Raw genomic sequence first — 21,224 nt, forward strand, 5'->3', positions numbered from 1 at the left:
AACTGAAGAAACTCTATTGCCTACCTCCATCAATCAGAGACTCATCCGCCTCCGACGCAAGCCAATCAACTTTGAACTGCTCCTCCTCGAAGCCAATCAGCATCCTGGGTTCATCTTAAAAGAACTCCACATCCTCATCTCAACCTTCTGTCTGGTCTGGACTCTGATGACCGGTTTCAGCCCACCTCCATCCCCTTCTCCACCATCGTAGCAAGCTCCGCCTGGCTTTCCTACGGTCCTCCTTCAACCTCGTCCCTATCAGAGAGTAATTCCTCCTGGACTCTTATGGAATTCCCAGTCACTCCTTAAAACTGTCCGGCAGAAGACCGCCATGTTGAGCCTGGTTCTGCCAGAGGTTTCTTCCCAAAGGGGAGTTTTTCCTCTCCACAGTCGCTTCATGCTTGCTCATCATGGACAGTTCATGCAAACCTGTGTTTATCCAAGTTGGACATCTAGCTCAAACAGATCATCATATGGACTGAACAAACTTTATTTATCTCCACTCCACCACCAGTTTCAGGCCTGGGGGGGAACATCCCTATTCTCATATGCCTGCTTATGCATATTGAAGTATAATTCAGCGTGAATCTTAAACCAGGTAGGGTATCAGAGGGCGTTAAGCTCATCTGCCAGCTTCACTCTGAATTATAGGTTTAAAAGTTTTTTAATGTCTGCCTATAGGTTGGAATGAGATAAAGCAGCCAATAATGAGAAAGGCCTTTCCTATGTAATCTCACCCAAAGTTTATTTTCATAGATTTTAAATTGGGTTTAAGTTGGGTAAATGACTAGGCTGCTTTTTCGGAAAGAAACTATGTAATGTTAATATTGGATCAGTGGTGCAACACTTGGATAGCGCCTACTGTATGTTAATTTCATTGCAGTGGAGCATATATATGGTATATATACCATTTTTAAGTGGAAGCACACATGCCACACATATTCTTTACCTTTCTGAAAAAACTTGTTTAGGTGGAGATCACATCTATGCTACACTATCAGATGTATAGAAAGACCATACTTAATTATTGATTTGAAGCAGCCTCCCTTCATATAGTATAGAAGTATAAGGCAGAAATTACCGAATGTGAAATGGGCCAGAACGTTTGTCTATTACAAAATTTTAATTTATGGGGGAAAAAAGGTATTTTGTAGCTTTCTGGTTTCTGTTTGCAGCTTCAGCGCCATTCACTAATCAAACCTGAGCAGATTTTGGCAGGAAGAAAAGGTAAAATGTTACACCCAGAAGCAGTGAAACATATTGGCTGTAACAATTTCTCTAAAATCTTTTCATATAATTTTGTGAAGATTGAACTTTTTCAATATTTATTGGAATCCACTCAAACTGGCTCAATTAACATCTAGCCTTGGCTCGTGATATTAATTACAGACGCTGAATGTTTTAATTTACTCCGAATCTAAATCCATAGCCATCAGCCTAATGCTGTTACTTCTGTGGGCAAGCGCCAATATTTATGGGCTCCCAACATGGAAACCATCCATTAATACTGGAAGAAAAAGAGGTTTTGTCTCCAAAAATCCTTACAATCCTGATTATTTGAATCAGATGGTAGAAGTCTACTGGCGGGTCCAAAAAAAGATGATTAGTTGTTGGAAAAGGCAGATTTTCTTTTATTCCTTTCATTGTGGATGGTCTCCCACCTAGCTCATATGCTTTATGACAAATAGTGATTGGAATTGGAATAAACAGTTCTCTATAAGAACAAATACAAATAATATTCACCAAATTTTAAAATGAATCTTCTCAATAAAGGAGATACCAAAATTGTATAAATATCATAATATGAGAACACAAACCAATAAACAAAAATTAAGGATGTTTTAGTTTTTGAGAGTTAAACGAGGATAACAAATATATTGCATGAATTAACAGTTTCTCTTATCAGCTTAAAATTACCAACCTCATTACAAACAGCAGGCGTTGAGGCCATAGAACAGTCTGAAACAAGGCAGGGATTTTCTGCAACGCTCACCTGTCCTCGAGCAGATGAATGAATCTCCTGTAACCTCTGCAGTCTTTCCGTTCTGAAGTTACGCTCCATTTTATTGATAAGCAAAATGTTTTGGGGGTTTTGAGTAACTGATAAACATCTCTTGTGATCATGATCTGGATTTAAGGCTGTGTTTGAACTGTCCAGAAAGAAAGCTGCGGGAAATAACTCACCAGTCAGAGAATACTGGGCTATACTAGCATAAGCATCAGCTAAACACCAGATGCAACACTTTGTTTAGCAGAGTTCAGATCAAGTTTTCCTTTTTGTCAATTCATACATAGCCACCATTTGGTCCAATGCATCGACATTTTCTACCAGTCACTATTTTGTGTCGGTCAGTCAATCATTTCAAACCATTAAAGTTTTTCCTTAGACGTTGGCTGCCTTTTTGCAAATTTTGACAATCTTTAGAAACATCCACATATGTTGTGAAAATGTCCCAAAGTCAAGAATCTTTGGGATGGATTCTGAGATTGCTTATGCTCAATTATGGATGAATGAGAGATCATTTTACATCAATCAATCAATCAGGTTTTCTACAGGAAGTGAAGGTGTAAATCATGTAGCTCCGCAGGTAAAAAAGGGTTTTGCTTATTTGTTGTATTAAAAGATGGTCATCCAGTTTGCTAATTATTTTAAAAAATTTAAGTTCACTCTTTAAAAATAATACAAATTACTTTTGGTCTAGCTATATAAGAACAGCATTTTGGTCAGTTCTTTGAAAACACCTGGTGTATTTAGCCAATTTTAATGAATGAATCCAAATCACATTTTAGTCTGCATTTGAATAACCAAATGTCATGTGTCCTGTTTATTGTGAAATTAAAGATAACGTGAAAAGTGTGGTTATTAAAATTTTCTGTAATAATTTTTCCCTAATAAATAAAAGTTTCCATGTACATCGGCCACCTGAGCTTGTGGATCAAATCTTTCTTGAAATGCTGTTAGGGGGACACCCAAAATCAGTACAAGGGCCACAAATGGTGCCGGGGCCGCACTCTGGACATGACTGGTGTAGATAATGTAAATGTATTTCTGTTTTGATTTTGTGTCTATCTCTATCTGTAAATAAATTGTAAATGAGGAAAAAAAAAACCGAAAAAAAGAACAACTTTGTTAGCGAAGCCATTTAGCACAGCTCTCTAAACCAGTTAGGTTGTTAGTTTATTGTTGAAACATTCTTGGGTCTAAGAATGATTTGGATTAAATTGGATCTTCAGCTCTTTCTTCACCAGCAGCCAGTCAACGAAAATAGAATTCAACTAAATTTATGAAACATACGTAAACCAAGAGAGTTCGACACATAACACAGGATCATAATGACAGCAAGGTGATTTCCAAACACGTCTACTGTACACACCCTATAGACAGAAGCCTTTGGCTCACGCTTCTTCCTCACTCCTTCTCTCTTTCCTATTTCCTCTATTTTATAGACATACAATCTAGCAGGCTGTCATGATCAAGCACAAGGACTTGGTAAAAAGTATGAAAAAGCAGGCCAAGTCTAAAGAAAATCAAGACTACTTCTGAGTATTGAAGAGTACAAAATGAGGGATGGTTTAAACCATGTGCATGCTTTTTTGTTAAATCAGCTTTATTTTAGTCATCTGTATCATTTAATTGATGTTTTCCCCATTGTTTTCTCTTTAATCATGTTTTAATTTGATCACATTTCCTCTGAAATCATTGAATTCTTTCAAGGTTAAACAATCCACCCATCAAATAAATAAGAAAATAGCTCTTAAATAACAGATGTGTGGCATTTAAAACAACACAGCAGCTGTAAGGCATTAGCAGAATTTATTCCTCCCTCCTGTGTGGTCAACTGCACTTCTCCAGTGCTACCTTTACTCATAAACTGACATGTCACACTGGGAAAAAGGGGCTCGGAAATAATGGTAAAAAGTGACAAGTAATCTTACTTTAAAGACCTGAAGTTTTATCACCTCAGAAGGGTTCCCAACTGGGCGTTCGTGTCTGGCACCGTGCCGCAGACCCCGCCGTTCCAAATGTGAAAAGAAAGCAAAGACAGGCGATACCTGGCCGAAGCCCAAAGGTTCGCGCCAGGTGCTCAATTGATGGGGAGGACTTTCCTGTGTTGAGATTGTGCTTTACTCAGTGAAGTTTAGGATTCACATCAGGATACAGCACTTAGCGAAAACACTCAAACTCTTTCAGCTTGTTCACGCTCTGTCACGTGTCAACAGATATCTTCCTTATTGAGGTTTTAAATGATAGACCAACACAGACTGCACGATTGACAAAGAAAAGCAGGATTAGGTTTTCTCAGCATTTTTTTCACATATGAAAACTTAAAAGCTGAGGCATGAATTATATCCACATCACTGCCAGAGAAACATATCACCCCCTCCCCCCCATACCTTTTATATCCTAAACACAGACAGATTGGAAATCTCAAATTTTACTTCAGCTCTGTTTTCTCTTTTTTAAAAACAATGCATTTATACATATTTACAAAAACTATCACTTTAGAACTTTTTGTTTTATTAATCTTCTAATATATTCAAATTTAAAATGTTTCTATTGAGAGCAAACTGGAACCAAAGTCCAAGTTTGTGAGCAAATATATAGGAAATTCTTTGACCAATCTGTATAATCTGACTGAATTTGACTTTGGAAAGTGCCTTGAGATTACATGTTTCATGAATTGGCACTATATAAATAAAATTGAATTGAATTTATTGGTCACGCTGACTCTGATGCATATGTTCTGGGTGGTCGCCCACCTGGAAGGCCTGCCGTTAACCCAGCGGCTTTAGCTCCACCCATTTTCCCAGATAAGCCTCCCCACGGCATGAAGCTGCCACCACCTTGTATCTCAGTGTCAAAGGTGTGCTCAGGTCGATGTGTAGTGTTAGCTTTCTTCCACACTTAGCCTCGGTCTCCTCTGACCAGAACGGCTTCCTCTGCAAGGGTGCTGTGCCTCTTTCATGGCTTGTGATAAACATTAAGTGAGACTTTTTAGGGCTTTCTTCCAACAAGCCCTTTCTTCTTGCGACTCTTGGATGCGTATCAGATTTGCGGATTTGGTTGTCCTGCTGACATATTCTCACACCTGAGTTTTGTAACTCGGTCAGCCAGTTGACCTCTTGGCTGCTTCTCTGGTTAATCCTCTCCTTTCTGCCAGTTTAGCCGGACGACCACGTCTCTGAGGGTGGATCGACGAATGCTCTGCGACATGCTCAGTGCCTGGGATATTTTATAACCTAAATCCGCTTCGGGTTTCTCCACAACCACGTCCCTGAGCCTTCTGCTGTGCTCCTTGGTCTTCGTGCCTTTCTCTGTTCACTAATCGCCTCTAACAAACCTCTGAAGTCTTCGCAGAACAGCTCAGCTGCTCGTATCATCACAGCTCTGTGGGCCCCAAGCCAAAACCAGAATCAAATCCAAAATCCTTCTGTTTACTTCCAAGGTCATCACCAGCCTCGCCCCACCGTACCGTATCTGCTCTGCTTCATGTCACCGCCTCCACCCGCTTCCTGACATCCTCCTCGTCTATCCACCTCTTGGTTCCCTCAGTTCACCTCAGCACAAGGAGGGGAGCAAAGCTTTCTCCCACTATGCTCTCAAACTCTTGAACTCTCTCCCTCTAGACATCCGTAATGTTGACACTTCTCCCCGGTTTAAATCCAGACCCAAAGCCCACCTGAGTGCATCGCTCCATACAACTTTTTATGTTTGTAGCTGGTTTTATTGTTACCATTTTTTCAGTTTGGGCTTTTGTACGGTCGCCTTGAGTGGTATGAAAGGTGCCTGTAAATAAAATGTATATTATTATTAATTATTATTATTATTATTATTGAGAGAACGGCTAGATTTGTACTGGGATTAGATTACACACGCCTGGCTTTTGTTGGACAGGATTTTATTTTGAGCCAGCCGGTGAAAAGGACATAAACACTGATGCACGCTAGATCCCTTGTGCTATTTTCATAGCACATTATAGTCATGCATTACATCACATAAAACCCCAATATAAATACACATATGACTTGCCACTTCCCAAAATGTGATGCATGAATACTTTTGCAAGGCATCGTGCAACTTTTGTACATACGTTTGAATTAATTGCTTACATCTCAATTATGGCAGGACTTTAAAACCTTCTTTTTAAGACAATCACCGTATTTGAAATAATCTATGAAACATTTGTATTTCACCACATTGCTCACAAATTAACAGAAATATTTGAATTTGGAACTGAACAATATAACCCTAAACAGATTTGTCTTTGTACTTAGAACAAAAACATAGCGAGGGGATTTTCCTGGAGAACTTACTACTGTGGCTCATCTCGAGTGATGGAGGCACTCGGAGATGTTTCAAAAGGAGACAGCTTGATAAAAACAAAAAACAAAAAATACTGGCACGCATGTTTTCCAAAATGAGATTTACTTCAAATCCAATAAACAATCGGTTTTATTTAAAGAGTAAAAGCCTTGAACTGGCTCCAAAAAGTTAAATAAGGAGGGGAAGCCCACACAGAAAAAGCACCGGTGCAACAGTTTGACAGGAAAATGAACTCATCCTAGGACACCTGGCAGACAGAAACGTCTCTTCGGCTTTCAGATGAAGCCACTCCACTAACAGTGAAGTAAAATGCCTAAGGCTCAGTCTGTTTTCTGGCAATCTGTAGTTTTGGGAGCAAGAATGTAGAATACAGAAAAGGCTGAGTTCCTGTCGAAGGGAAAAAGAGAAGAAGAAGAAGAGGAAGGGGAAAAAAAAACAACTCGAGGAAGTCAAGTAAACAGAACAGCATGAAGGAAATTAAACTAAAGAGACTTTTCAAACTGGGATCCAAATGACTCTTTGGACAAACAAAGCTGTGAGCAAACATTAATTTAGAGTTACATTACAATTTGTGCAAATGTTGATTCACTTGTCTTGGAAAACTATTCAGAACTAACCAGATTTATTTTAGTTTGCAAAACAAAATATCGCCATGTGAGGATTTAACAACGAATGCAAAGTATGTTGAGCTCTACAAGTAAACAACAAAGTATGTGACAAGGGTATTGGCGTTTTATTAGGACTCCCCCGATGTGGCGAGTAAAGCAAAGAGCGCACAAGAACGTTGTTAAGAACCTGATAATGATTTGAAGAATTCGTTTTTCAAAAATTGGACACGTTGAAATTGGGTTAATCCAGGGAAATTATGACCAAATAAAAATGTTGCCTGAACCTGGAAACGGGTTATTGCACTGCAGGCTTTTTGCATTTTGAGCACAGAGAACAGTATTGAGTAGAGAAGCAGACTCGCAAGGGAGCTCACAGCGTACACCTCAACCAAAGGCTGGTGGGCCTTTATTAATAAAGTTCCTCTACAAGATCATTAAAAGCCTCAGCAATAAAATTCATTTTCAGCCAAGGCAGGGCTCTCTGTGCTTGTGTAAAAACAAAGTTGTGTGGTTTTATTGTTACAAAATACTCCTTCTTTTTACATATTTTCTCATGGTGTGAAGAATTCACACCCTCTTGCAATTTTAGAGTTTTTACATTGAAAAACTGTTTGACCTCTTTCAGGTCAGTTAAGATACCTAACATTATTTCTATTTGCTAAGTGCCGTCATTTTAGGATACTGTTTTAGTCAGACATTGAGACATCTTTTACATATCTATTTGTTTGGTTTGTAGACAGGTATGTTATAGTAAAGAGTAAAAATTGAGAATTAGCATTTTCACTCATGATTTGGCCAGTAGAGGGTTAGTGTGCAACTTTCGCATCTGGAACATTGCATTTTTGGAATCAGCACCCTCAAATTACCCAGGATCAACTATCCTTTTGTAGTTTTGAGATATGTTCAACAAAAGTCATTCTCTAAGCAACTTTTTCTGGCATGCCCCACGGCCTAACAAGGTTAAGAAGTATTTTAGACTAAAATTACCAAACAAATGCCACGTCTTTTTAAACTCGAGTCCTGTACTAACATGGGCTGAAAGGCCACTCAGAGAGAAGGAAGCCATGACCCCAAAAACAACAAAAAAACAGATTAGAATCTGCAAATGCACTTAGAGACAAATTTCTAGAGACATTTCCTGTGGTCTTACTTAGTTGCTCAATTAAATAAAAACGGTCATAAACTCTGTAAAAAAATATACATTTCGCAGACGAGGTGAACCCATGATAAAAGGCTGAAAGGATGTTTGAACTACAATCAACTATCAACTTCTCTATTGACATATAAAGGAACAGTTAGTTATTGCTAGCTGCTATTTCAATCTGAAAAACTCACACAGAAAGAAAAGGCAATTAGAAGAATTTTATTGATACAATATTTTAAGAGTTTGGCGCTCAGACCTCGGCAGGAAAAGTTCACGCTGAATTATACTTCAATATGCATAACCAGGTGTATGAGAATAGGGATATTTCCCCCCCAGGCCTGAAACTGGTGGTGGAGTGGAGATAAATAAAGTTTGTTCAGTCCATATGATGATCTGTTTGAGCTAGATGTCCAACTTGATAAACACAGGTTTGCATGAACTGTCCATGATGAGCAAGCATGAAGCGACTGTGGAGAGGAAAAACTCCCCTTTAGGAAGAAACCTCTGGCAGAACCAGGCTCAACATGGCGGTCTTCTGCCGGACCGTTTTAAGGAGTGACTGGGAATTCCGTAAGAGTCCAGGAGGAATCACTCTCTGATAGGGACGAGGTTGAAGCAGCACCATAGGAAAGCCAGGCGGAGCTTGCTACGATGGTGAAGAAGGGGATGGAGGTGGGCTGAATCCGGTCATCAGAGTCCAGACCAGACAGAAGGTCGAGATGAGGATGTGGAGTTCTTTTAAGATGAACCCAGGATGCTGATTGGCTTCGAAGAGGAGCAGTTCAAAGCTGATTGGCTTGCGTCGGAGGCGGATGAGTCTCTGATTGATGGAGGTAGGCAATAGAGTTTCTTCAGTTTGAATTTTCGCTTAAGCTCCATGTTAACACAATGTAAACGAACCCAAGTAATTTAGAAATACGTTTAGCTATCACAAACCTTTTTAACTAACCACAAACTGAACAAAAAGAAAATACATTTGGCTAAGGGAAGTGACATTTAACACTAGCTAAAGTAACAATGCTAGCTGCTAACTAACACATATTAGACAAAGAAACGCAATGTTTATTCAGCTTAGTAATTAGCTAGTTGGGTTCAGTCAAGCATTTGTTGTACATAGAAGATATATATGGCAAAAGAAAAAGTCACTAAAGCTGGTATGGTACTAGTTTCCACAGTTTTAAACTATGGAATTTCCTCAGGAAATATACTACTATTGTTTTTGGTCAAGAATGTACAGAGCTATCGCATATAAGATGACAAATTAACTTTCCCAGGACATTAAGCATATCTGTCTGCAATTCAGAAGGATTGGTTGACTTAAATATAACATTATTGTGGAATAAGCTTAACATCCTTACCTTCAACATAAGAATGCAGGTCAGGAGAAGGATGACAACAGCAACAAGGGGGAAATAAGACAGTCCCAATGGCATTTCTAACATATTCATGGTGTTGATCATTTTGCGACATTCTTTTTGAGTTTTTGTTCCATTGTGTTTGTTACGATTGGCATTGTAAGTTTTTATGTAAATCTAAGTGTGCAGGTTCCAGTTGCTGATTGGTTCCAGGACGGTGACATCGCATTGGTGCCTTCCTGGAAGTGACAACAATAAAAGACTGCTGATGTGGACTTCCTGGGTCCGTCCTCCACTCTTCCCAACCAGCCACACCTTTAGCACTCTGTTCTGGAGCTTGTAGGAGTGAGCTGCCGTTTCTGTTACTTAAGTTTTCTCCTGTTTTCTTAGTTAGGGAGGTAAGGTGACTGTTATTTGTTTACTTATGTTGCAGTAGGTAAGTTGGTTTATTTCTTTTTTTAGACAGTTGCCATTTGTTTGTTATTTTCGGCACATAGCTCTCTCTGAAGTTATTTGCTCCATTTGTGTTACTTAAAACTATTTTCCTTTTTGTAAATAAATTACTTTCTAACCATATACAACTTTGTATTTGTGAGCTGCTTGGGATGGGAAGAGTATGGATCAACTCTTTAATATATTATGGTCTGGCCAACCCTAGACAGGTCGTAACAGTGTTCGAGACTCAAATAATAAAAAAAAAAACACCCGAGCCAATAACAATTAAGGATAAATTAGCTTTTATTCTGACACAACAAATCCAATCAGGATCATCACGTTGTTTTACAGAGGTATCAGATTGTTTGTGTTTAAAGGGCACATTTCTGTATAGAATGGTAAGTCCCATACATCATCTGGGAACTTAAACCAGCATCCTTTTTAAAAAAACATACTAAGCACATTTAGACCAATATAACAGAAATAATTCCCTCAGAAATAAATTAGAAAAACATGAATTAAACTTCTAAATGTAAGTTTACATACTCATATACATCTCAAAGTGATTCTATAAAAACCTAACTTAACATATGGCCGCTAACATGAGGGACTGCTGCTTTTAAAGCAGCATCAGGAGCTCTGGGAAGTGCTGCCCGTGAACTTTGGGGGACACACAAAGGATGCGGTGTCCTGCTTACAGAACGAACACGCTGACACCCAGCTCACTTTGCAGTAACCCCCCAGTCAGTCTCTCGACGTTTTCAGTTAATTAGGGGCTCGTTCAAGCATTCAAAACAAATACATCTCAGAACCGCTATTCATTTTTATCTTTAAGTTATTATTGGAGTGCCTGTCAAACCAATGCAATGCATGGCTGAAGCCGTTGTCTAGTGCAGTTAGGCAATAGTGTTGCCTCATCATTCCCATCTCTAAATAAAGTGTTTGCAACATAACCAGTAGAATTGCATTCTCCCAAATGATACATGTAAAAAAATAACATTTCATTGAAAGTCAAGGCTGAGGTATCCTACATGTTTTGCGATATGTTATGCATGCAACGAAAGATTTGGCCCATAGACCAGCCCTGAGTTGTATAATGATCAGCAACAAATCTCAAAACAAACATCTGTGTTTTTTTTTTCTCCTTTCTGTTTGTTAACCCTTTGAGGAAAAAAAAAAGGATTGGATTATCTATTCATATGCTAACGTACGGCACACTTCTCAATTATAGTCATCTTTGGCATTTATCTTACATTTAAAAATGTATAAAATATTAAAGGACCAGTCGGGTAACTCGACTGATCTGCGGGTAAAATTAATATATTAGGTGGTATGGCTTTTTTATTCAACAAGCAACGTTCATACACTGAGACACACTTTTAGAAAATCCTAATATTCAGCAGGACCTAAACAAAAAAAATTATTTAATTGGATATGAAGATAAAGAAAGAAGCAAAACCTCTCATGTAAAGGAGAATCCTCTTTACACCAACCACACATTTCTATTTCTATGTTTAAACTGGTGAAGTCACAGTTTCCTTTTTTTTTTTTTTTATTTGAAGAACACAATCTTACCCACTTAGAATGTCGGCTGTGTGCGTGCCGTGCGGTCAGACTGTTACACCCACAGACGGTTGAATGCACTTTACAGGAGCACAACATGTCCTGCTCCCTGTAAGTCTGTCTGATTGGAGATCAATATCAGAAGTCTGTTGGAAACATCGCTGTAAATATTGTCGCAACCGACCACGACGTGTCATTAGATACTTTGGTTGATTTAACAAAACAATCTGTCTTGCAGCTTCAGAAGTAATCAAACTAATCTAAACTTATTTGGGATGTATTGCCGATCCATTCAAGTACGAGGCACTCATTTTTATCCCCCCTTAAACCTTCTCTGCTTCCAGGGAGGTCTGCAGCGACTTCAGGGGCAGCTCATCTGCGATGTCAACTGGGTTGCTGTAGGCCCGAGAGTCGTCCTCCCCGTGCTGGTGCTGTGCAAAGTTCACGAAGACCTGAAATATCAACGACAGAATCGGCAAAGTTGAGATGAGTTTAGCGCCGGCCAAACAATCCTTTCTCAATGTTGTCTTCCCGGCGCTTTGAAAACAGCCAGAGACGCCGACCCGGCCGACAGCATTCGTCAGAGCGAGTCGCCGTACAAAGGCCACGGAGCATCAGGCAAACCTCTGGACTCACACAGTGAATGTCAGCTTGACATCTTTGACCAGCTGAGAAAGCGAATAAAACAATCATTCTTCTCTCTGTGATGCCAATTTATTATAAGACAAAATCAATCCCACGGCTTTCATAAAAGGCTGCGGGGATTTCATTGTGCTGTAAAAACAGCAGACTCGCTGCGGCCGGCTCCGGCGGTAATGGCACGCAAAAAAAAAAAAAAAACTTTTTACTCCGCAGAGCGAAAAGCAGCAAAGAGGATCGTATAAAATGATAAGAGAATTGCTTTTTCATTAAACGCGTTTCAATGGCTGTGTGAAAGTAAAAGCATGTGATTTACGAGGCTGCATTTAAAATCCTGGGGATAAGAAGAAGGGAGAAAAAAAAAAGAGAAAGAAAAGAGAAGAAAGCCCTCTAGACCAATTCCATCAGAAGCTCCTCGGAGTTTCTATCAATTAAATTATTCTTTATTGTCACAAAATATGCTCCGGTAAGAAGCAACTAAACTCAAGCCACAGGGCTTAAATTACCAGATAAACACATCAGTATCGTACTGGGCCGAAAAATAACGTTTGATGAAACTCAGATGATGGAGAAAGAAAGATCTGTTTGAAGCTTCTGTTTCAATTAACTAATGCGGATAATCTGAAACCTATTGTTTCATTTTTATATCTTTAACAGCAACGGTAAAAGAATAAATGTCAGTTCTGCTGGCATATTCCCTTTGTTACCGAGAACCTTTTATGAATTCACTCTGGAAAAGGTGGTCAGGCACTTTACTGTTAATGTGATAGTTATTGAATAGAAAAAGTGCCATATATATATATATATAAAAAAAAACGGGGATAAAAAGCAGTAAAAGAAAGGAAACGCTAAATATATGGAGGAAATATGTTTTATATAGTATTGTAAAAGAAATTAATAAAGAATTGTGAAACTAAAGACAAACATTAAAGCGCGGAGTGTGTTATTCTACATATACTTCATCAAAAAGGTAAGAAAAGTTCGACCAGTGATCTCCCTGCTGTAAAACTGCTGATGCACCATGCATTTTATCCTGATAGAGAGTCTTATTCTGCCGAGGGATCTGCAAAAGGAAGCCCTTCAGACTCATGTGTAACTTTCACTTTTTGACCATGAGGGATAGATGTGTTGTACGAGCCCGGCTGCTGGGGGGTGCAGCTGCAGCAAATTGGTTCGGGGGAACAGTGGGAAACGTAGCGATTAGCTCGGCTGTGTATGTTTTAATTACTCTCCATTTATTAGCAGTTCTATGTTGGGAACCTGACGGATCCCTGGACACAAGTCCTGATGGCTGACACAGGACAATACCTGACTCTTCCTTGGTAAATGGTATTTGCTTTGCTGAAGTGCAGAGCGCACAGGTTTTAGCTCGGTACTGAGAAGCGAGGGGGGATTGTTGCACATGTGGCTACGGATGTGAAGGAAATGCTCTGCTCTCCGTTTCATGCGAAACAAAATGGTCGGAGGCCAGGAGGCGGAATACGTCGAAGAAAACAAAGCCTTTTTAAACTGAAGTTCTGAGGTAAGTGTACAGAAAATCTTAACAGAACATCTAAACTGCAAATGTTGCATTGCGTTTTTGAACAAATATACATATTTTACCACAACTAATAGGTGTCCACAAGGTTTTATGGACACACGTGTTCGCCCACGCAGATTTATCTTCAAGGAGAAACTTTCTGATCAAGGATGCAAGCTGTCCTGCAAAACTTGCATTAATAGAAAAGTGGGGGGAAAAAAAACCTCCATGTTTATTTCAGCATATTAAGTTGCAAGCGTAGATATTTTGTCCAAAGAAAATATTCGTCAATAGCATTCACAACCCTTGATGTTTTTCAATTGGAAGAAAAATGATTCAAGGATTTAAAAATATTTTCACAAATAATCTAAAAAAAAAAAAAAAAGAGGGCTGGTGCATTTGTATTCAGCTTCCTCTGAAAGCCCTTTTGACCAAAATCCAGTGGCAGTTTAAATCTGCAGTTGGTTATAAATTGTCAGAACAGGCAAGAGAATTATTACTCAGACCGGAGAAAGACTGGAAAGAAGAACACCATGAGGTGAATGACATGCGGGGGACAGAGAAAAAGATAGAAGAAACTGTTCTGATCAGATTAAATCAAAGACTAGTATTTGGCCAACATGTAAAAATGAAATCTGAAACATGGTGGTGGCAGCATCATGGTGTGGGGATGCTTTTTGTCAGCTAAGCTGGTGGAAGAGGTGATGGTTAGATGGATGGAATTAAATACAGGCTGGTAGGGGCTACGCTATTTAGACCTCTGCAACAAATCGCATGGTGAAGACATTAGCTTCAGTTGTGAAATAAACTCATCAGGAATTTACAATTTGTCGTATTTCTAAAACAAACACACAAACTTAGTGGCTGCTTGATGCGTGTCGGGCTCTTTCATGACTAAGGAGCAAGCCACATCTGCAGAGCAGCCGACGTACTGTATGCGGGAGTGACGTCATCCCATCTGCAGCGTGCATCAAGGTCAGGGTTGTCAGAGCCTTTTGTCAGATGACAGTGAGTAAGAGGATAAGAGTGACAGTGGCAACAAACCCGCTCTCCGCCCATCTCTGTGTGCACGTCTGACCCCGCCGCTGGCTGATATCGGATTGATATGCCGAGGCATGCTCACAATTTCATATTCACACTCAAGGCTGCGCAGTTATCAAGCAGAATATCCAAGTGGTGTTTGTGTTTAACCTTCCATAAGACCAATCGTTTGAAAGGTCTGAAACAGTCCCTCAGCTTTGACTGAACATAGAAAGAAAGACGGTAGTTTCAACTTGATGCTGCGAGGAGTCATTATTTATTCCTAATGTGTTTTATTCTGTATTTAGCCAAGCATCCATAAATGACATGAACGTCACGCACCAGTGCCACTGAGTGGCATTTCTGTAATAACAGATGGATACAGGTATTAATTACATTACAGAGGGTAAACTCAGGTGTTGATTTGGAGGGCACTGAGGCATAACGCAGGAGGGGAAGAACGTCATTTACACAATTAGCCTCTATTATTTAACAAAGGACATCTCGCAGTGCACCAAAGGGCTTTGTTGGAGATGTGTGATCATATTCTGGTTATAAACTAATGTATTAATCCTAAATCTTAGGTTCACTTATTTTTTACATTTGTTGTATTGTTTTGGCACATTTCTAAACTTTCCTCAAAGGATAACTAAAAACTATTGTGATAAAATTTTCTGTTAAGCAACAGGTTTTTAGCTAAATTGAGAAGCTAAAAATGTCAGCTTATTAAGTCTAGAAATGAACTGAGAAATCTGCTGGATGATTATCTGACATGACCAGTGACCGGGCGGTCAGAAACTTAGGATCTCTATCTGACCAGTGATTGCAGCATTTCTACATTCAAGAACAACACTGTTCCGTGTGGATGCTGTTACTGCTGGAAGAAGATTCAAAATGAGCTGGTTTCAGGATCTGTGAGGTTCTTAGAATGAAGTCAGAGGATACATAAAGAGGTCATAAGCTATTTAAGAGGAAGTGGTGTTTTTAAATGTCAAGACGCCGCTTAAGTTAACTCTGGATGCAAGAGAGAGAGAGAGAGAGAGAGAGAGAGAAACTGCAGCAAATAACAGGCATTATCTATTGAGTACAGAAAAGTTGCTTTGTTATACCCTTTCAAACCTTTAGCCTCTCTTTGTGGAACATGCTGGATCTTAAAATACTGGCAGCATTTTGGAAATCTAAGTGTTTAGATAACACACAGAAATGCTGTTTTGTTGATGTTAGATAAACTAACCATCTTAAATGACATCATATGATGCTAAAGATGGTTAAAAAGTAATTTTGTGAAAAAAAAACTTTGTAAAACCCTAATAATGATAGTAAATAACCTGTTTTACAGTGGCTACTCTTTCACACAAAGTGTGAAATTGCCTCTGCTTCTAACATAAATAATAAATGAACACTCACAAGAGTGAGGCCAAAATCTGGAACTGGCTAGAGCTGGTATCTGCAGGTATGAGCTTAAAAAAAACTAAGATTGGAAATTAGCCAGAAAATTGGGATTAGTGTAGCTCTAGTAAATACATTAACATTTCTGGACCAGTTAAACATTCTCTTCATTGGACTATATTCAATAATGAGCTATTTAGCAAATTTTATACAGACATATCTTGTCTACTTGCTAAGGCTTTTGTCTTGAAAGCTTTAGCAAGTAGATGCATAGCATCCAATGCCTGATTACCGCATTTCAATCATGTCTTCTGGATTTCCCTGCCTTGGCCCGCCCTTGTCGGACTTCTACCACGCTTGTGGCCTCGACTCTGCACCCTCGGATTTCTCTGCCCATCGCTGTCCACCAGTGCACCACCCACACCTGCCGGTCCGGCTCCAGGACTCATTAACGGTAAATGACTAGGACAGGAGCTACCAATGTTGATTGGTTCATCAATCCATTCTCTTCTACTTCTCTTCAATTTGGTCTCTAGGATAAGTCCTATAGGCAAACTCATACATCCAGCTCATAAGCAAAATGTTCCAACTGCTCCTCAAGGATCCCAAGGAGTTTCCAGGCTATAATAGATTCATAGTTCCTCCAGCAAGTTCTGGGTCTGTCCTGGGGTCCACATGTCAGAGATGGCTGGACATCTCCAAAGGGAGGCATCCTGATCAACTTCAACCGACTCATAATGTGTTGGATCAGCGTCTTTACTCTTAGCTCCCCCAGATGATGGAGCTCCCCATTGATCTTCAAAGGTAATTCCAGATATCCAACAGATTAAGTTAGTTTCAGATATATATAGGTGGGTCAGCCCGAAAAGCAACAGGACAAAATCCCCACATGAACCCATCATCTGCAAGATAAGATGTTGTGGCCATTTGCACTGCTTGCATCCCAAATGCAAGCAGTGCTGATTACTGATTTGTCCTAAATTTTGTGTTGGGGCCACAAAGAAACAAGGTCCATCAATATCATAATTGGGATTGTGATCTTGAAAATATATATTTTTTCAGGATTGTAATCCATGTATTAAAATCTAAAAACTAACTTGTGGTAACAACTTGGAAATGTGTTAAAAGGTTGCAGAAAAGCAGCATTTGGTAGATGTACTGAACAAAAGTTGATCCAAGAAAGTAATTTCACACTTTCGTGTTGTTGGTGCAAAATATATGATCCCTTCTGCTAATTCATGTTGACCAACAGTATCTCACAATATGTGTGAGCTTTTTATAACACAATATGTGTTAAAAAAACAAAACAAGTATCACTGAAGTGCCAAGGCTATTGTTGGGTGAATCCTTGAATACTCACAAATTGGCTTGGCAATAAGGAAGGAATGTTGGCAGAAAAATAAAATAAAAATAAAGGACAATCAGTTCCACCTTCAGCAACCTCTATGAAAAATGATTTGGACTCTATCTTTCTGATAATGGCCAAACGTTCTTGTCCATCCATGTGTCTATAGATAGAACTGTTTGACAGACCAAACATAAATACAAACCGAACATAGCACTATTAATGTTTATCAAAATAAAGGCATAACACAGACAAAAAAGCGTTTGTAGCATTTCTACTTTGGTGACAAATATGAACTATGTTCTAGACGTTAACATTAAAGTTTCATGTTTTGAAGCCAGACTGTGCTCTGAAAGACAAATGAAAGGGCCACATTTCTCCCTTCAGATCCGCTCTGCACCGTCTCCACAATCAGCATCAACGCCTCAGCTGTAGGCCGTGTCGATCAATATTAATTGTAGTTCAAGTTGGGTGTTATACTATAAGGTCAAGACTCTGCCGTATAAATCACCAGCTAAAAGGTGACTGTCTGGGTCTCTGCAGGCTCTCTACCCGGGTCCCCTCCGTGCTTTAATACTCTGACCTGCTGATTTAAGTATGATTTATTTACTGCCTCTTATCTGGTAAATATTGATCAGCTCAGAATCTGGGGCAGCAGACACAAAAGTTCAGACTGATATTCAAAGGCTAGAAGCTGAAGTTGAAGCATGATTCAAGTAAAACTTTGACTTGACTATAACTATTAATTAAAGCGTTTACTTTCTAATGCCTGTTTTAAATAGTTCATTTGGATGACTAAATGACTCCTGAAAGGCATATTTTACACAAATAATGCTCCCAAAGATGCCATCTATCCCAAATTACAAGCTATCCACACGGGGATCGTGTTCATAAATGTCTGACAGTAAAATCCTTAATATTGCGGCAGTATCCTTTTATATAGCAAGGATAATTTGATTACAATACAGCAGAGGGACGGTACAAATGACTCCCATCTGTTTCTGTTTCTGCTCCTCTCTCAGCAAGGTGGACTCGTGACCTTTCCAGGCCTACAAGAAGTCATCCCCACCTCCCCGTCTGGTCATCTGCCGCGGAGCTAATAGAGGGTTTGTAAGACCAAGCACACCCACACTCACCACTCACTGCCTGATTGTATCAGACCTCTGGGGGCGCAAGGAAAAACACAAGGTGAAGAAAGTCTGAGACATCCAGGGCTCGGCTTATTTTCGATGAAAAAGGTGTAGTGCTTGGTATGAAACAGAAAAAAAAAAAAGATATATAAGCGCACCGTCCACATTTTTTTAGCATCTCAGGTGAGGATTTGTCCAAAGCCTTAAAATAAATCTATCTTTTAATACAGAAGCATAATCTTAAAAGGAGGTGTTTAGAAAAATCCAATATTTATTCAGATGGGGAAAAACTCTCGTATCAAGTAGCCTCATGGGGTCACCAGGTTTCTACTACGATCATTAGATATGGCAGCTAACTGTTTGGGGCTGATGCCAGGAAGAAAAAAAAAAGTATTTTCTGTGAGTTCATTACAAATTTAAAGGCATAGACTGCACTGCATGCTACAGTGACTAGGATTCTGCAGAGCTGTGGGCTGGTTTCTCATACAAAGGCCCTGGAAACCTTGTCATAGAGCATTGCACCTTGAATTCTTTGAAACACGGTATAGTCGGATAAGGATCCAAAACAAAAGGCCAATTAATGCAGAAACGAGAAGGGTGTAATGGAGTTGACCCACGCCTCCGAAGGAGCTACAGAGAATGTGCAAAGAGGGACGATCAAAGAAGACAAAGTGTTATTCTCTCAACACAAAAAGGAGACGAACAAAGTATTGTCAGCTAAACCCCCTCTGAAACTGTAGGAGAGAAATTTTTTAGCCTTTTAGTAACAGACAATCCAGGTGGGTCTGGTGGAAAATCAAAAAGGATATGTGGAGAAGCGCCTCCCGTGGAAGATCTGTCATGCTGTGGGCATGTTTCTCTTCCAAAGGACCTTGAAATCTTGTTAGAATGCAAGCGATCACAAACCCTTAGAAATGCTAGGAGATTGTGGGAGATTGTGAGGTAAATCTGGTGGACTCTACCAAAAAACTGAAATTGGGTTGTCAGAGGGTCTTTCAGAAGATAATGATTCAAACCACATGGCCAAAAACAAACCAGCGGAAAATAAAACAAACCAAACCAAAACAAATATTTACCAGTCATAAAGCCAACCTTTTTTTTTTCCATTAATACACCTAAATCATGTAGGAGACCCATGAGGTGAGCTGAAGAGAAGAGAGCATAAGAGACGGTGAAATAAAAAAGGCTGTTCAAAGAAAAAAAATGGTCGAAGATCCCACGTGTGCTCAAACATTGCTGCAATAGAAATGTTGCAATAGTTTCTACATTTTCAGTGAGATTATCCCACTGCAAAAAAAGATTGGCTTATTATTTTGATTTTGTTTGTTACCCTTTGTGCTACTATGTTAAGGGGTGTGTACGTGTCCAGATGTTTGACAATTACAGTTAAACTATCTTGGCCTCAATGGTTACTTAAATAAAAAATTCTAGACTGCAGGATTGATGGTCTAGTGATCCATGAGACTGAGAATTATTGGTAAACATCAGTCTATTTCAGAAAAAGAAAGTCAGAGTCAACATGTCTCTCCTCTTGTACAGTGAAACTAGCTAAAAAAATAAAAATCAATATTAAGCTCTCAAGCATAAACACAACAAATATGTATCAGCCCTGCTCTCATCCTCAACATCATTATTTATTTGTCAAAATGCACAGCTAAAAAAAAAAAAAAAAAAAAAAAAAAAAAAACTTCCCCAGGGGGATGAAAGACAAACTCTGGATTTTATACTAATACCTCTGGGTACTAAAAATGTATTACTACTAACAAAGTAACTTCCTAAAGGTGAAGAGAAGTTCTTGTTTATGCATTTGAAGTCTCTCATGCGAGAAATGACAAATGCAGACCAAAAATCTGAGACAGTCAAATGATGGACCACTAACGAGACATACTGAAAGCTGACTCAAATCAATACAAAGCCCATGTACACAGTATTATGTCTAACATTTTTAAAAACAATTGCTTTTCAGAAAAGGAGTAAAAATAAAATAGGATATTGAGATAAAAAAAAAATATGCCAGAAATTCCTATGGTTTCACAGTGCTCTCTTACTCTGTATTTCTCATGCATGAGCCAGTCTAATAAAAGCAGAGAAAAGGTAATTACCAGATAAAACGTCTATGTCTCACCTGATCCAGAGTGGTCTGGGACACGGAGTAGTCCTCCACGCCCAGCCGGTGCTGATGGCTGGTGAACTGGCCAAAGATGTTGGCCAACGCTCCCTGTGTGTACGGGAACTGGTACTGGAGCGTGTTGTGGTGTTTCTCCTTGAGAATGCTGTCTGGGAACGTCTCATGGACAAAGTCCTCGACTGGCTTGAGAGCAGGAGGGGAGCCGCCGACACGTACGATCACCGTGTAGCCATCACCAAATCTGGAAATCAGACGGTAGAGATTGAGCATTTGTTGTACATGCTTTCTGTGAAACTGTAGAAACAATCATGGAAGCATTTTTTTTTTTTTTTAAATAACGCAACATCCATTTGCATTGAACTACCGGAGGCCGATAGTTTGTAGAACAAACTTGAGTCTCCAACTCCTGCAACCGTCCTTTTTTGATGCACGGCTGTTCAAACACACCAACCTTAACCCTAACCATAAACACACTGAATGAAATGCTCTGTACCAAACTTCATGACCTGCTGAGAGGGTCATTTGATTAAGATGTGACGTTTGTTTTAGGGTTAAAAAATTGAGATCAGACAATATTTACCCCCGTTTTTTAATCTGAATATTATGAGGCACAAATCCAAACTT

At 39.3% G+C, this 21,224-nt stretch overlaps 1 protein-coding gene across 1 annotated transcript in view; it reads right to left on the reverse strand.

Moving 5' to 3' along the window:
• Positions 1 to 10,152: 10,152 nt before the first annotated feature.
• The window catches only part of LOC105937282 (phospholipid-transporting ATPase ABCA1), a 259,683-nt gene continuing 248,611 nt past the window's right edge, over positions 10,153 to 21,224 (reverse strand). The window contains exons 48-49 of the mRNA XM_036146479.1: positions 20,598 to 20,841; positions 10,153 to 11,882 (exon numbers count right to left, since the gene is read on the reverse strand). Of these exons, the coding sequence (XP_036002372.1) occupies positions 11,754 to 11,882; positions 20,598 to 20,841 (373 nt within the window). The 3' untranslated portion in view covers positions 10,153 to 11,753. The remainder of the gene's footprint in view (positions 11,883 to 20,597; positions 20,842 to 21,224) is intronic.

Source organism: Fundulus heteroclitus, chromosome 14, assembly GCF_011125445.2.
Source record: "Fundulus heteroclitus isolate FHET01 chromosome 14, MU-UCD_Fhet_4.1, whole genome shotgun sequence".
Lineage (NCBI taxonomy): Eukaryota > Metazoa > Chordata > Actinopteri > Cyprinodontiformes > Fundulidae > Fundulus > Fundulus heteroclitus.